Source organism: Panthera pardus, unplaced genomic scaffold (assembly GCF_024362965.1).
Source record: "Panthera pardus isolate Hobbes unplaced genomic scaffold, ASM2436296v1 HiC_scaffold_6, whole genome shotgun sequence".
NCBI classification, from domain to species: Eukaryota; Metazoa; Chordata; class Mammalia; order Carnivora; family Felidae; genus Panthera; species Panthera pardus.
Genome location: NW_026526991.1, coordinates 81055748 through 81072815, shown reverse-complemented (window position 1 = coordinate 81072815; position 17068 = coordinate 81055748). Strand labels below are relative to the sequence as shown.

Below are 17068 nucleotides of genomic sequence, written 5' to 3'. Positions count from 1 at the left end.
CTTATTGTAAGAAACTCACCACATTTTCTGTGGAGACAGATGGTGTTCTGCCATTCAAAGTCCATCAGATTGAAGTCTGGTAGCTGAAATCATAATTAATCTCATGTGTATCTGGTGATCCTGAATCGTTCCCATTAAGAGAGTCCAAGCCTAGAAGTCTTGCAAGACCAAAAATCAGAAACTTAATTCCCAAGTGGCCAACAATCATTGATAAAATTATTCTCCCCACTTCTTTTTTTGTTTTTTTGTTTTTAATGTTTATTTATTTTTGAGAGAGCGCAAGTGGGGGGAGGGGCAGAGAGAGGGGGACAGAAGATTCAAAGTGGGCTCTGTGCTGACAGGCCGGCAGCAGCAAGCCCGATGTGGGACTCGAACTCACACGACCATGAGATCATGACCTGAGCTGAAGTCAGACATTCAGCTGACTGAGCCACCCAGGTTGCCCCTCTCCCCACTTCTTTATTGTGAGATATACTGTAACCTATAGAGGTTTGTAAAAATTATATATGTAGTTTAAGAAATTAAAAAAAAAATCTGAACTCACACCCAGGTTAAGAAATAGAACACAAATTCCTTAGATGCCCCTGTGTGTCCTTCAGTAATTGAATCCAGATGCACCTTCTCTTCTCCCAAAGAGAATTCTGACTTTTGACTTTTGTGTTAAGTGTTCCTTTGCTTTTCTATATAGTGTGGCAACCTCTGTAGGTATTGCTAAAAAAAAAAAAAAAAAAAAAAATTAGTTTTACCTATTTTTAAACTTTATATAATTTTTTTTTAAAAAAACATGCTATAGGTTTTTTATCTGTCACTTTTTTTGGCCCAGCATTACTAGTTTTGAGATTCATCCATGTTGATATCAGTACTTCATTCATTGTTACTGCTGTTAGTATTTCATTTAGTAGCTAAACAGTTTATATTTCTGTCAATGGAAATTTAGCTTCCAGTTTTCTCAGGTTTTTGTTTTTGTTATTCAGCTACAAGCAGTGCTTGTACGTGTCTCCTCATATGCATGGAGTTTCACTATGTACCTAGACCTGGAATGCTGGATCATATGTTATATGCAATATTCAATTTATTAGGTAATAACAAAAGTGGCTTCCAAAGCGGTTGTAGCGATTTACATCCCCACTTAGCAAAGCATCAACCTTTCATTGCTCCACATCGTCACCTACATCTGGTGTCCTCAAACTTTTCCATCGTAGCCATGGGATGGGTAGATCACCACTGTTTACTCTGGCTCTTCCTAATTGCTAATGAGATTGAGTTATCTTTCCATTTGTGTATTGACAATTGGAATTCTTTTATGAAGTGCTTGTTAGTCTTTTATCCAGTTTTCTACTGTGTTGTTGCTTTTTCTTGTTGATGCAAAGGCATTCTTTAGACAGTCTAGATATTAACCCTTTGTTGTTTATATGTGTAACACATATCTTCTCTCAGTTTGTGGCTTGTGGTTTCATTTTCTTTATAGTTATCTTTTGATCAACATTAACTTAATTTTAAGAAGATTGAATTGATCAGTCTTTATTGGTGTTTCTTTTTATGTTTTGGAAAGTTCTTTCCCCACCAATAAAATACTGTCTCTCCTTTAGAGTCTTTTCTGTTACATTTTTACCTTTTATATTTAGGTCTTTACTCCAGCTGGAATTGGGTTTTATATTTGGTATAAGGTAGGGGGTCCAGGTTTATTCTTTTCCATAGAGAAAACCACTTGGTCTAGGACCAATTACTAAAAAGCTGTTTTCCCCACATTGACCTGAAATGCCACCTCAGACATTTAGCAGATGTCCATTTATACGTGTCTGGGCCCTCTCTACTTTTCCTTTGGTTTGTCTATACTTTAATTACTATAGCTTTATTAATATCCTGATATTTGATACAGCAAGTCCTTCCACCTTCCCTTGTCTATTCATGACCCACTGCACTTCCATATACATTTTATATTGTTTGTGAAATTCTACCAGAAAAAAAGTCTTTTGAGAGGAATTCAATTACACATCTATTTTAGGAAAATTGACAACTTTGTGATATGGAGGACTCCAATCCAATGGCATATCTTCCCATTTACATGGATGTTTTTTACTGTTTTAAATAAATTTTTATATTTTCCTTATACAGATCTTACTTTTTTGTTTATTTTGAACTGACTGAGCCACCCAGTCACCCCAAAGATCTTACACACTTTTATTAGATTTCTTCTTTAGGTGCTGTATATTTTTTGAGGTTATTGTAAATTGTGTCTTTTTAAGTATCTTATTGTAAATAATATTTTTATTACTGGTGAATAGAAAGGCAGTTGATTTTTATATATTGATCTTATAGATAGCCAACTTGCTACACTTTCTTTTTTTTATTTTGTTTTATGTTTATTTGAGAGAGAGAGAGAGAGAGAGAGCGCGAGAGCGAGAGAGCAGGAGCAAGGGAGGGGCAGAGAGACCAGGAGACAGAATTAGAAGCAGGCTCCAGGCTCTGAGCTGTCAGCACAGAGCCCGACGCGACGCTTGAACTCACGAATGGGGAGATCATGACCTGAACCAAAGTCAGATGCTCAGCGGACTGAGCCACCCAGGCACCCCTACACTTTCTAATTTTAATCATTTATCTGTTGATTATTTTCTGTTTTCTATATACTCAGTCATATGATTTATCAGTAATAGCAAAAAACATTTGTCTTCCTTCCCAATTGTTTTTTTTTTTTTAATTTTTTTTTCAACGTTTTTTATTTATTTTTGGGACAGAGAGAGACAGAGCATGAACAGGGGAGGGGCAGAGAGAGAGGGAGACACAGAATCGGAAACAGGCTCCAGGCTCCGAGCCATCAGCCCAGAGCCTGACGCGGGGCTCGAACTCACGGACCGCGAGGTCGTGACCTGGCTGAAGTCGGACGCTTAACCGACTGTGCCACCCAGGTGCCCCTCTTCCCAATTGTTAAACCTCGTATTTCTTTTTCTTTCCCTACTACACTGGCAAGTCTTCTACTATTGTGTTGAAAAGGAGTAGTAGTAAAAGGTGTTCTTGTTTCTGATTCTAAAGAACACGCCTTCAGTATTTCTTCATTAATATTTCTATATCTATTGAGATAATCACATTTTCCCATTAATCTGTTGTTCTGGTTAATCATATTCATTGATTTATTAATATTAAACCAGTTTTGTATTCCTGGAATAAAACTATCTTGGTCATCCTGGGTGATTCTTTTTATACATATCTGAATCTTGCTAACATTTTATTAAGATTTTTTGTATTTGTCCATAAATGAGATACCCTGTAATTTTCTCTTATTGTACTCACATTGTCAGGTTTTTAATTTTAAAATTATGAAATCCTCACTAAAAAAGAGTTGGGGGCCAATATATTCCTTCTTTTTCTGTATATTGGAATAGTTGTGTAAGAAAGATATAGTGATATTCAGGTCTTTGTTTTTTTTAGCTTCAGTTTTTGTTGGTTAAAATTCTCTAGGAATTTTTTCATTCTATCTAAAATTCCAAATATTTAGAATGTTGTTCATGAGGGGCATCTGGGTGGCTCAGTTGGTTACGTGACTGACTTTTGATTTCGGCGCAGGTCACGTTCTCATAGTTTGTGGGATCGAGTCCTGTGTTGGGTTGCACACTGACAGTGTAGGGCCTGTTTGGGATTCTCTTGCTCTCCCCGTATCTGTGCTCCTCCCCTGTGTGTGTGTGCATGCCCTTTCTCTTTCTCAAAATAAACTTCAAAGAAAAGAATGTTCATGAGATTTTTAATCTTTTAAATCTTTTTAAATCTTTTAAAAATGGTCTTTTAAATCTCCAGACCATCTAAAATTATGACCCATGTTCACTTATATTTACTTACGTCCTCTTTCTTTCTTGAAAAATCTTGCCATAGAGTTATTAGAGATACAGTCTTTTAGAAGAATCCATGTGTAGCTTTTTGATGTGCAATTGTTTGCATTGTATTTCTTTTAGTTCTTTGGATTTTACATATCTTTTTCTAATTTCTTAAGATAAAGGTTAAAATTTCCTTCTAAGTAATGCTTTCACTATCTCCACGTATTTTGATGTATAATATTTTATTATTATTATTTAGTTACATTTTATAATTTTATATTTGAATTCTTCCTTATCTGAAGGTGTTATTGGTATATTTTTTAATTTTTAAAGATACAGGGATTGTCTAGTTATCTTTTTGTTACTGGTGTCTAGCATAATTACACCAAGTCACTAAATGTTTGATGTATGATAGTCTTTTGAAATTGTTGAGACTTGCTTTTTGTCCAGTATATTGTTAATTTTGATAAATGCTCCATGTGTACCCAAAACAAACAATGGGTTTGAAGCTCCTAGGGATAGTGGTCTGTATATGTCTATTACACCAAACTTGCCTATTGTGTGGATTAAATTTTCAATATCATTGTTTTTGAATGCTTGATCTATCGGTTACTGCTAGAGATGTATTAAAAATCTGCCACTAGTGGGGCGCCTGGATGGCGCAGTCGGCTAAGCGTCCGACTTCAGCCAGGTCACGATCTCGCGGTCCGTGAGTTCGAGCCCGGCGTCAGGCTCTGGGCTGATGGCTCGGAGCCTGGAGCCTGTTTCCGATTCTGTGTCTCCCTCTCTCTCTGCCCCTCCCACGTTCATGCTCTGTCTCTCTCTGTCCCAAAAATAAATAAAAAAACGTTGAAAAAATAAAAATAAAAAAAAAAAAATCTGCCACTATTGTAGAGTTATTGCATTCTCCTTGTTAATACTACTTACACATTTTCAGTCTATGTTGTAACTTATAGATATAAATATAAACTTGTTATATTTTAGTAAGGGAATTATAGTTATTCAGGGAGGCCCACTTTTGGACTATAGGTTATTTTTATTTCTGTGATTTTGATTTTTATATTTTATTAAACATCTGATAAGCCACGTTTTATACAAAAAGGATTTTATTGTCATATTTAGCAACTTAGGGTTAAAGATATTCATGTCCCTTGACCTTGTTAACTCATTTCTGGGATACTATGCAAATAAAATAACCAGTAGATAAAAAGTTTTTGGTACCATAATACATATTTGTGACAGTGAAAACAAACATAGATTCTAACAATAGCAGAATGGTGACATTTGATTTTCCCCCTTCCTTTCTACTTTTCTATGTTTTCTATACTTTCTACAATTCTTTTACAATTAAATGGGGAAAATAAGCTTTAAAATATGGACTAACAAATACATTTCTAATATTTGAGTGTATGTAATTTGTCTTTAATTCTATGTTATGTTGTTATTTAGGTGATATCTTTAAAATAACAAGATAGTAAAGCCATTTAAAATGTGATAGGGATATGTATAAAGTGGAAGTTAATGTTAAAGATAGATGTCCTATTGTGCTTTATCTGTCATAGATAGAATGCTGATAGAAAAGAACGAGTGCATTGCTCCCATGGTTTCCAGTTATGTAAGCCCATGGACAAAACCAACAGCTATCGGATCCCTCAGCCCACATGTGACAGAGCTCCCAAGAAAACGAAAAGGAAGTGATTCAGACCCATCCCAGTAAGTGAATTTATGAAATCTTTGATTCTAAGGAAAAAAGAAAAAGATTACTTTGCAAATCACTGATGATTTTCAGTTTACATGGTGACATACGGATGGGGACAATTATTTCTCCACCCAATTGCTTCCTCTGTTACTGTCTGATCTGGAACTTTTCCATCGAATTCTGAAGCGTAGTAGATATCTGGGGGAGTCAGCTGGAATTTGAAAGATATAGGAACATAAGGTTAATTTGTTTAACATTTATGGTCATATCAAGATACTTACCTTCCTATTTGAATTGCTTAACTATGAAGAGAACATCTTCCTGCATGCACTTAAAATAATAATTACCACATTGCTTCTTGCCTTACTCATCATTTATATAATAACCAGCCCTTGGTTATCTGTGGTCAGTTAAATCATATAAAACTCTTGTTTTCCATGTTTATTAAGCCAAATAGATAATAAAGCCAATGTTGAGGATACTTTCTATCTCCTTGTTTCTTTTGTTGCATTAATACAGCTCACAGCCCCCAAATATTCTTTAATGAACTCCCCAAAGCTAGGGTTTGTATGGTGAAATTGATAAGGCAAGGTAAATATTGCAATCTAGAGTACTCCATTTTAGGCTGGTACTTTACATAAATATGATAGTTGATGACAGTTTTTCATGAAAGAAGGGAAAATTTTTGAGTAGGGTGACAAGATGAGAACATAATGAAACATTCTATTTCTTTTTAAGCCTGTTTTTCCCAATATACTTTATAATTTAGCTAAAATTCCCAAGACAGCAGAATCAGTGTTATTCAAATGTAAGTACCAGTGTACTTCCCAGCCCCCCTCTAATTGACTTGAAAGTTATCTACAGGTTGTCTGTATTCTCTTATACTCTCCCAGTAATGTGAATAGTCATAAAAAATAACTGCAGTTGACCAAGTAACTGTCTGGCATTGTTTGCTGATCAGTTTGTAGTCCCCACTCAGCTCAAGCTAGAAGTGATTGATTATAAGTTTTATGTTCTTTCTTTTTCTTCAGAATCATAAGCACCATTGTTCTTTCTTAGGATCCAAATAAGATTGTGGCTGTTGAAGTAGAGCAGTGAGCACTAGAGGTAACACAGTTTTATGTCACATATGGGGCATGGATGAGACCTTACAGTGGTTAGGGGAATGAATGGGGAAATGGGGTCATTGGTAGGCGAAATAACAGAAACATGCAAAATACTGACAGATAGTGATCTTTTGGCAGAAGACAACACTAAAGATTAGCCAATTGCCCACATTTTAGAAACTGAAGAAATCAGGAGTCAAAGATATCAAGTGACTTGCCTAACATTACACAACTAGTTAGAATTCCTGATTGTTAGTGTGGTCGTTTCTTCATTACACTGTTTCCTGTCTCTCTGCAATTGGATAGGGTAGCTTACTTCTAGCACATGAGGATAATTATGCTGTCCATTTCCCAACATGTATGGGTAGGTGACCCAAGACCTCCTTTCTTCCATGTCAGGAATCATGACAAAAAAAAAAGAGGTGGAAAAGCTTTCTCAGTACCCTTTTACCTATCTTCTTTCAACAAAGAAATAAATATCAGCAACCAGTGGCAGCAGGTAAGTCCTGGAATTCAACCTGACATAATTCCTACTTGAAGAAGGTGAAGAGGAAGAGAGTCGAAAGAGAGTATACACCCCACTGATTTGCTCATTATCTACCTTAGAGCTTCTCCATTCTGCCCCAATCCTTCTTTCATTCCACCATATTCCATTCCTCTGATGAAATGATGGATGTCAAAGTACTTTATAGGTTTTACAAAATACTAATTGTGTAGCATTTTTCCCAGAGACTCAGGGTGTGAAAGCCGTTCGGTAGATATGAAGTTGATTTCGTTGGTGGAGCCTCAGAATATTGGGTATTTTTAAACAAAGAATGTATGAGAATGTTTACCATTTTTGCAGCACTCTTGGTATTTTTAAACAAAGAATGTATGAGAATGTTTACCATTTTTGCAGCACTCTTGGAGAGCTGGTTCTCTAAAATGGTCATGGATGAAGACTCCCTGGAATGTAGTCATTACAATTTCTTGAGTACCTACTATGTGACACCCAGTAGACTGGGAGGAAGAAATACAGATTAGACAAAAGAAATGTGTACAAATTAGAAAGGTACAGATAACTATTACACATGATAACTGTCATAACATACACCATGGGTTCTTTGGCAACAAAGACAATTGGGCATTTAAATGAGATTGGGATCAGTAGGGAAGGACAGCTTCCTGCAGAGGTTGACTTAAGCTAAGTTGTAAATGAATGGAGGTGAGCCATTCTCTGCAGGAGTAAAGGAGGTATTTTACATAGAAGGAAGAACTGTTCAGAAGCACAGGGCACGAAATATGAAATAACACTCTTTTAATCAGGAGATGTGGTTTGCACAATAAAGCAGAGGGCGTACACAGAGGTGGGTGAGCTATGAGACTTGAGGGATGCACGTGGACTGGGTAAAGAGATCTGTTGAACCAAAGAGTACAGAAATTATCTTGCATGCAAGTCAGGAAAACAGAAGGATTTTAAGGATGAGAGGACTTGATCAAATTACATTTAAAAAAATTGTTGGCCTTGGTACGTTTTTTATTTAGTAAAACATATATAACATAAAAATTGCCATTTCAACCATTTTTAACTATACAATTCAGCGGCATTAATTATGTTCACGGTGTTTTGCATTGTTACATTATTACTACTGCCTATTTCCAAAACTTTGTTATTGCCCCAGTCAAACTCTGTGCTCATTAAATAATGATACTCCATACCTCGTTTCCCTCAGTCCCTGGTAACCTCTAGCCTATTTTCTAGTTCTATGATTTTGCCTATTCTAGATATCTTATATAAGTAGAGTCATGCAATGTTTGTCCTTTTGTATCTGGCTTATTTCACTGGGCATTACATTTTCTTTTTTTTTTTTCAATATATGAAATTTATTGTCAAATTGGTTTCCATACAACACCCAGTGCTCATCCCAAAAGGCGCCCTCCTCAATACCCATCACCCACCTTCCCCTCCCTCCCACCCCCCGTCAACCCTCAGTTTGTTCTCAGTTTTTAAGAGTCTCTTATGGGCATTAAATTTTCAAATTTCATGTGTGTTACAGCATATATCAGAATTTCATTCATTTCTTTTTATGGCTGAATAATATTCCATTGTATGTATATACCACACCTTTGTACCATTTTTTAAATTTAAGTATAATTGACACACAATGTTACATTAGTATCAGATGCACAACATAGTCAACTTCTCTATGCATTATGGTGTGCTTATCACATAGCTACAGTCTGTCACCATACATCCCTATTACGATATCATTGACAATATTCCCTATGCTGTGCCACTTATTCCTATGACTTACTCATTTTATAAGTGTAAGTCCGTATCTCCTACACCCCTTCACCCATTTTGCCCATCCTTCCCTCTGGCAACCATTAATTCTCTGTATTTATAAGTCTGATTCTACTTTTTTTTTATTCATTTGTTTTGTTTTTTAGGTGCCCCATGAGTGAAATCATATGATATTTGTCTTTCTCTTGGTCTGACTTAGTTCACTTAGCAAAATACCCTCTAGCTTCATCCATGTTGTTGCAAATGACCTCATCTTTTATTTGGTGGTGTAATATTCTAATGTGTGTGTGTGTACCACTTCTTTATCCACTTCTCTATTGATGGACACTTAGGTTGCTTCCATATCTTGGCTATTGTAAATAATGTTGCAGTGAACATAAGGCTGCATGTATCTTTTTGAATTAGTGCTTTGGTCTTATTGGGTAAATACCTAGTAGTGGAGTTATTGGATTATATGTTATTTCTGTTATAAATTTTTTGAGGAACTTCCATACTGCTTTCCACAGTGGCTATACCAATTTACATTCCCACCATAGTGCATGATATTTTCTCTACATCCTTGCCAACACTTTTGTTATTTCTTACCTTTTTAATTTTAGTCATTCTGACAGATGGAAAGTGGTATCTTATTGTGGTTTTGATTTGCATTTTCCTGATGATTAGTGATTAGCTTTTTTTATGTGTCTGTTGGCCATCTGTATGTCTTTGGAAAACTGCCTATTCAGATCTTCGCCCATTTTTAAATCAGATTGTTTGCTTTTTGGGTGTTGAGTTGTATAAATACCTTATATATTTTGGATATTAACCCCTTATTAGATAGTCATTTGCAAATATCTCCTCCCGTGTAGTAAGTTGCCTTGTTATATTGTTGGTTTCCTTTGCTGCACTAAAGCTTTTTATTTTGATGTAGCCCAATAGTTTATTCTTGTTTTTGTTTCCTTTGTCTTAGGAGATATGTCTAGAACAATATTGTTACAGCCAATGTCAGAGAAATCACTGCCTATGTTCTCTTATAGAATTTTTATGGTTTCAAGTTTCACATATAGGTCTTTAATCCATTTTGAGTTTATTTTTCTGAATGGTGTTAGAGAGGTCCAGTTTTCTCAGAACCATTTGTTGAAGATACTCTCTTTTCCCTATTGCCTAATCTTGCCTAATTTGTCATAGATTAATTGACCATATAATGGTGGGTTTATTTCCAGGCTCTCTATTTGGTCCCATTGATCTATGTGTCTGTTTTTGTGCCAGTACCATGCTGTTTTAATTATTATAGCTTTGTAGTATATCTTGAAATCAGGGTCTTTTGTTGTTTCATACAAATTTTAGGATTGTGCAAGTTCTGTGAAAAATGCTTTTGGTACTTTGAGACGGATTGTACTGAATCTTTAGATTGCTTTGGGTAGCATGGACATTTTAACAATATAAATTCTTCCATTCCATGAACATGGAATATCTTTCCATTTATTTCTGTCATCTGTAATTTCTTTCATCAGTGCCTTATAGTTTTCAGAGTACAGGTCTTTCACCTCCTTGGTTAAGTGTATTCCTAGATATTTTAGTCTTTTTGGTGCAATTTTAAATGGGGTTGTTCACTTAAAATCTCTTTCTGCTAGTTTGTTATTAGTGTATAAAACTGTAGCAGATTTTGGTATATTTTGTATACTGCAAATTTACTGAATTTATTAGTTTTTTTTTTAAACATTTATTATTGAGAGACAGAGAGACACAGAGTGTGAGCAGGGGAGGTAGAGAGAGGGGGAGACACAGAATCTGAAGCAGGCTCCAGGCTCTGAGCTGTCAGCACAGAGCCTGACACAGGGCTCGAACTCACAAAGTGCAAGATCATGACCTGAGCCAAAGTTGGTTGTCCAACCAACTGAGCCACACAGGCGCCCCTAAATTTATTAGTTTTAATAGTTTTTTGATGGAGCCTTTATGGTTTTGTATGTTATGTCAAGTCATCTGTAAATAGTGACAGTTTCACTTCTTCCTTATCGATATGATTGCCTCTTATTTCTCTTTCTAGTCTGATTGCTATGGTTAGGACTTCTAGTTGAATAACAATGGTGAGTGGACATCTTTGTTTTGTTCCTGATTGTAGAGGAAAATCTCTCAGTTCTTTACCACTGAGTATGATGATGGCTGTGGGTTTTCATATATGGCCTGTATTATGTTGAGGTGTGTTCCCTCTAAACCCACTTCGTTGAGAGTTTTCATCATGAATGGATGTTGAATTTTGTCAGATGCTTTTACTGCATCTATTGAGATCATATGATTTTTATCCTTAGTGTTGTTGATATGGTTCATCATGTTGATTGATTTATAAATAATGAATCATCCTTGCATTCTTGGAATAAATCCCACTAGATCGTGGTGAGTGGTCCCTTTTAATGTACTGTGGAATGTAGTTTGCTAATACTTTGTTGAGAATTTTTGGATCTATATTCATCAGAGATATTGAGATATTGGCTTGTAGGGGTTTGTGTGTGGGTGTGTGTGCGTGTGTGTGTCTGGTTTTGGTATCAGGGTAATGCTGGCCTAGCAGAATATATTTGGAAGCTTCCCTTTTTCTGTTTAGAATAGATTGAGAATAGGTATTAACTCTTCTTTAAATGTTTAGTAGAATTCACCTGTGAATCCATCAGGTCTTTAACTTTTATTTTTTGGTCATTTTTGATTACCAATTCAATTTCATTACTAGTAGTTGGTATGTTCACATGTTCTTTCTTCCTGATTTGGTTTTAGGAGATTGTACATTTCTAGGAATTTATCCATTTCTTTTAGCTTGTCCAATAATTTTTGCTATATAATTTTTTGTAGTGTTTTCTTATAATCCTTCTGTATTTCTATGATCTTATTTTTCCTCTTTTGCTTCTGATTTTATTTGGGTCCTTTCTCTTTTTTTTTTCTTGATGAGTCTGCCTCAGGGTTTATCAATTTTGTTTATCTTTTCAAACAACCAGCTCTTAGTTTTATTGATTTTTTTTTCTATTTTTTTCTTAGTCTCTCTATCATTTGTTTTTGCTCTGGTCTTTATTCTTCCTTCCTTCTACTCAACTTCCTTCTAATTCCTTCCTTCTACTCACCTTGAGCTTTGTTTCTCTTTTTCCAGTTCTTTTAAGCATAAGGTTAGATTTTCTTTTTTGAGCTTGCTTTCTCTTTTTTTCTCTTTTTGTTTTGTTTTTGTTTTTTGAGATCGGCTTGTATTGCTCTATATTTTCCTCCTAGAACTGTTTTTGCTGTGTCCCAAAGGTTTTGGACTATTGTATTTTCATTTTTCTCTGTGTGTTTAAAAATTTTCCCTTTGATTTCTTTATTGACCCATTGGTTGTTTAGCAGTGTGTTCTTTAGCCTCCATGTGTTTGTGTGTTTGTTTGTTTTTTAATGATTGATTTCTAGTTGCATACTGTTGTGGTTGAAAACATGCATGGTATGGATTTCAGTCTTCTGAAATTTATTGAGACTTTTGTTTTTATGGCCTAACATGTGATCTGCTCTGCAGAATGTTTCATGCACACTTAAAAACAATGTGTATACTGTTATTTTTAGATGGAATGTTCTGTGTATATCTGTTAAGTCCATCTGGTCTAATGTGTTGTTCAAAGCCAGTGTTTCCTTGTTGTTTTTCTGCCTGGATGATCTACCCATTGATATTTGCTTTATTTAGGCGCTCCTATGTTGGTTGTGTGGGTATTTACAACATATCCTCTTATTGGATTAAGCCCTTTATCAGTATGTAGTGGCCTTCTTTGACTCTTGTTACAGTCTTCATTTTAAAGTCTATTTTGTCTGATAGAAGTATTGCTACCCTGGACTTCCCCCCCCCCCCCCCACTTCCATTTGCATGGAATATTTTTTCTATCCTTTTACTTTCAGTCTATATGTGTTTTGGGGTCTGAGGTGAGTCTCTTGTAGACAGCATTTGTTTTTTTATCCATTCTGCCACCCTATGTCTTTTGATTACAGTATTTAGGCTATTTACATTTAAACTGATTATTGGTAGGGGCGCCTGGGTGACTCAGTCCGTTAAGTGTCCGACTTCGGCTCAGGTCATGATCTCACGGCTCGTGAGTTCAAGCCCCACGTCGGTCTCTGTGCTGACAGCTCAGAGCCTGGAGCCTGTTTCAGATTCTGTGTCTCCCTCTCTCTCTCTCTGACCCTCCCCCGTTCATCCACTGTCTCTCTCTGTCTCAAAAGTAAATAAACATTAAAAAAAATTTTTTTTTAAACTGATTATTGGTAGGTATATACTTATTGCCATTTTTTTCTCTGGTTGTTTTTGTAGTTCTTCTCTGTAGTTCTTTCTCTTGCTGTCTTTCTTTGTGATTGATGAGTTTCTGTAGCATCATGTTTGGCTTTCTTTTTCTTTTTTCATGTCTATTGTAGTTTTGGGGTTTGTGGTACCATGGGGTTCATATATAACATCCTAAGTAATAGCACTCTTTTTAAGTTGATGGTCATTTGAGTTCAAACACATTCTTTTTTTTTTAAATTTTTTTTTTTTCAACGTTTTTTATTTTTATTTTTGGGACAGAGAGAGACAGAGCATGAACGGGGGAGGGGCAGAGAGAGAGGGAGACACAGAATCGGAAACAGGCTCCAGGCTCCGAGCCATCAGCCCAGAGCCTGACGCGGGGCTCGAACTCACAGACCGCGAGATCGTGACCTGGCTGAAGTCGGACACTTAACCGACTGCGCCACCCAGGCGCCCCCAAACACATTCTTAAAAAAGATTTGTTTTGCTCTTTCCTCCATGTTTTATGTATATGCTGTCATATTTTATATCTTTATTCATAATTTTCTAACATCTAATGGCCATTTCTTTTCCATTTAAAGAATTTCCTTTAGCATTTCTTATAAGGTTAGTTCTGTGGTAATAAAATCATTTTGGTGGTGGTAGAGGGAGGGGGAATTCTTTATCTCTCCTCCAACTCTGAATGATAATCTTGCCGGGTAGAGTATTCTTGGTTGTAAGTTTTTTCCACCTTACTTTGAATATATCATGTCACTCCCTTTTGGCTTACAAAGTTTCTGCTGAAAACTGAGCTCATAGCCTTTTAGGGTTTTTGTTGTAGGTAAATTTTTGTTTCTCTCTTGCTGCTTTTGAAAATCTGTCTTTGGGAGTGCCTGGGTGGCTCAGTCAGTTAAGCATCCAACTCTTGATTTTTGGCTCAGGTCATGATCTCATGGTTTGTGAGATCAAGCCCTATGTCAGGCTCTGGGCTGGCAGCACAGAGCCTGCTTGGGGTTTTCTCTCTCTCTCTCTCTCTCTCTCTCTCTCTCTGTCCCTCTCCCTTCCTCTCTCTCTGTTCCTCCCCCACCCACATTCTCTCTCTCTCTCTCTCTCTCTCTCTCTCTCACACACACACACACACACACACAAAATAAATAAATAAACTTAAAAAAAAAATCTCTCTTTTTAAAGTAGGTTCTATGCCCAGTGTGGGACTTGAATGTCATGACCCTGAGATCAAGAGTAGTGTGCTCTACTGACTGAGCTAGCCAGGCACCCCAAGTCACTCTTAATCTTTAACCTTTGACATTTTAATTATTATGTGTCTTGGTTTGGACCTCCTTGGGTTCATCTTGTTTAGAACTCTGTGCTTCTTGAACCTGGATGCCTATTTCCTTCTCTATGTCAGGGAAGTTTTCAGCTATTTTTTCAAATAGGATTTTTCCCTCTCTCTTGCTTCTTCTAGGTCCCCTATAATGAGAATGTTTTTTCACTTGATGCTGTCCAAAAGATCCCTTAATCTACCTTCATTTATTTATTACTATTTTCTCTTTTTATCCTTTAGCTTATGTGCATTTCATTACTCTGTCTTCCATATCACTGATATGTTCTTCTGCATCCTCTAAACTGTTGATTCTCTCTAATATATTTTTTTTTTATTTCAGTTATCATATTCTCCAACTCTGGTTCTTTTTTACATTTTCTATCTCTTTATTGAGGTCCCAATGAGTTAATCTACTCTTCTCTGCAGTCCAGTGAGCATCTGTATGATAATTACCTTAAATTCTTTATTAAGCATATTGCTTACCTCCATTTCATTTAGGTCCTTTCTCTGAGTTTTTGTCTTGTTCTTTCCTTCAGAGTATATTTCTCTATCTCCCCATTTCACTTGACTTCTTATATTTGTTTCTATGAATTAGGCAGATAACTACTTCTAAACTTGAAATAATTGTCTTGTGTTATTCCCTATGTAGACCTTGTGTACTTGGTGGCTTTCACTGGCTGGAGATGTGTCTAGCATGAGCTGGGTGTCCCAGGACTCTCCACACAGTGGGTACCCTGGCAGGATAGCTGAAGTGGGTACAGGTCAGTGCAGTCCCTGCACTCTTCATGCAGCAGGTGCCCTGGCAGGATAGTGGGTTCATGCAGGAGTTTCCTAAGGCTGTACACCCAGAAGGAACCTTGACAGGATAGTTGAATCTGAAGTGGGTTTTATTCGGGGCGTCCTGGGGCTCTCCACAAAGAGGGCACCCTAGTAGGACAGCTGAAGCTGAAGTGGTTATATATCGTGGGATCCCAGGGCTCTCCATGCACTGGGCACCCTGTCCTGACAGCTAAAGCTGAAGATGCAGGCCAGTGTTTCAGATTGTGTACACTGAGGGCTCTCTGGCAGGACAGCTGAAGTGAGTGCAGGCTGGGGTTTCTGGGGGCACTGCATGCAGGGGGTGCCCTGGTGGGATGACTAGAGTTAAGGCAGTATGTGGACCAGGAGACCCCTCAGCTCTATACACAGTGAGTGTCCTGGTAGGATAGCTGAAGTGGGTGCAAACAAGTATGTTCCAGGACTGTCTGTACAGAGAGTGACTTGGAGAGGTGATGTACCTGGGCAGGGAGGGGTCCTGGGGTGCTCTGCCCAGGGGTTGCCATATATCACATTTGGTTTATTCATCTGTTGTGCATTTAGGTTGTTCTTATCTTTTGCCTGTTGTGAATAATGCTGTTATGAACATTGGTGTACACATATCTGTTTGAGTCCTTGCTTTAAGTTCCTTCGGGTATATACCTAGGAGTGGAATTGCTGGGTCATATGGTAATTCTGCTTAGTTTGTGAGGAACCACAACTATTTTCCACAGTGGCTGTACCATTATATATTCCCACCAGCAAAGTGCGAGGGATCCAGTTTCTCCATATCCTTGCTGACACTTGTTATTTTCCATTTTTAAAAAGAATATAGCTATCCTACCAGGTGCGAAGTGGAGCAGAGTTACATCTTCAGAGAATCATTGTGGAAAACAGCATGAAGGATGGGTTGAAAGGGGAAAATCCAGCAGGCAGAGAAAATAGCTGAGAAGTTCTTGCTAGGGGTTGTTTTCTGAGCATTGGTCTAAGAGAGTAGCTCTGGACAGCAGGACATGAAAAGGGAGAGACCTATTATGACACATTTAAAAGAGAATTAATGACTGTTGTTTAGGGAGAGCAGGCGTGCAAGAAGTGTCCAACAAGTTTTCTGACTTGGTTACCTACATGGAGGATGGTATTATATGTGGAGATTGAGGGATAGATGATGAATTCAGTTTTGGACACAATGAGAATGTATTATTTCTGGGATCTTCAAGTAGGCAGTTGGATGTGAGGGTCTGGAACTCAGGGTTGAGTCCTAGTCTGGAGAAAGAGATTCACACATCATTAATGTACAGACACAAGTGCAGGGATTGGCATGGATGCAGTCACTGGGGGAGGTGTGTGGAGTGGGAAAACTTGGGGGCTGAGGATATACTCTGGGGGTACTTGGGCCTAGACACAGTAAAGGAAGGAGGGAATCCTACCACAAATGTGAGAAGACATGGCTCTGAAGTAGGAGTATGTCAGAAACCAAAGGAAGAGGGATTTCAAAAGAGGAAGGCATGGAGCGAAGCAAATCGGGGAGATGTTTGGATTGTATTTGCTCCCAATTTCATTCGTCTTTGTTTGATGTAGGGAGAAGGCCTACATTTCATTCAAAATGCAGTGAAAGTAGTTTTTAAGGAAAACTTGCACTGTATTTTGAAAAAAATTATGTCTCTGTCATATAAGATGCTACACTAAGAAAGTGCATCTAAATAATGCGAACATTATTGATATCAGAAAGCTTGTTAAATCCATATGTAAAAATATGACTATAGACCAAATGCCAGTATGGAGAAAAAAATATAGATAGCAAATTTACTAATTACCTAGGT

General features: G+C 37.1%; 1 protein-coding gene across 11 annotated transcripts in view; it reads left to right on the top strand.

Annotated features, from left to right (window-relative positions):
- The window catches only part of BMAL2 (basic helix-loop-helix ARNT like 2), a 122881-nt gene that overhangs the window by 37016 nt on the left and 68797 nt on the right, over window positions 1-17068 (top strand). For 7 of the 11 annotated variants that reach the window (XM_019452290.2, XM_019452294.2, XM_019452293.2 and 4 more), the window contains exon 2: window positions 5373-5519. In XM_019452290.2, the coding sequence (XP_019307835.2) occupies window positions 5373-5519 (147 nt within the window). Of the gene's footprint in view, window positions 1-5368; window positions 5520-6536; window positions 6613-7010; window positions 7111-17068 lie in introns of those variants that run through there. The other 4 variants (XM_019452292.2, XM_019452295.2, XM_019452298.2 and 1 more) reach the window with 3 other exon arrangements.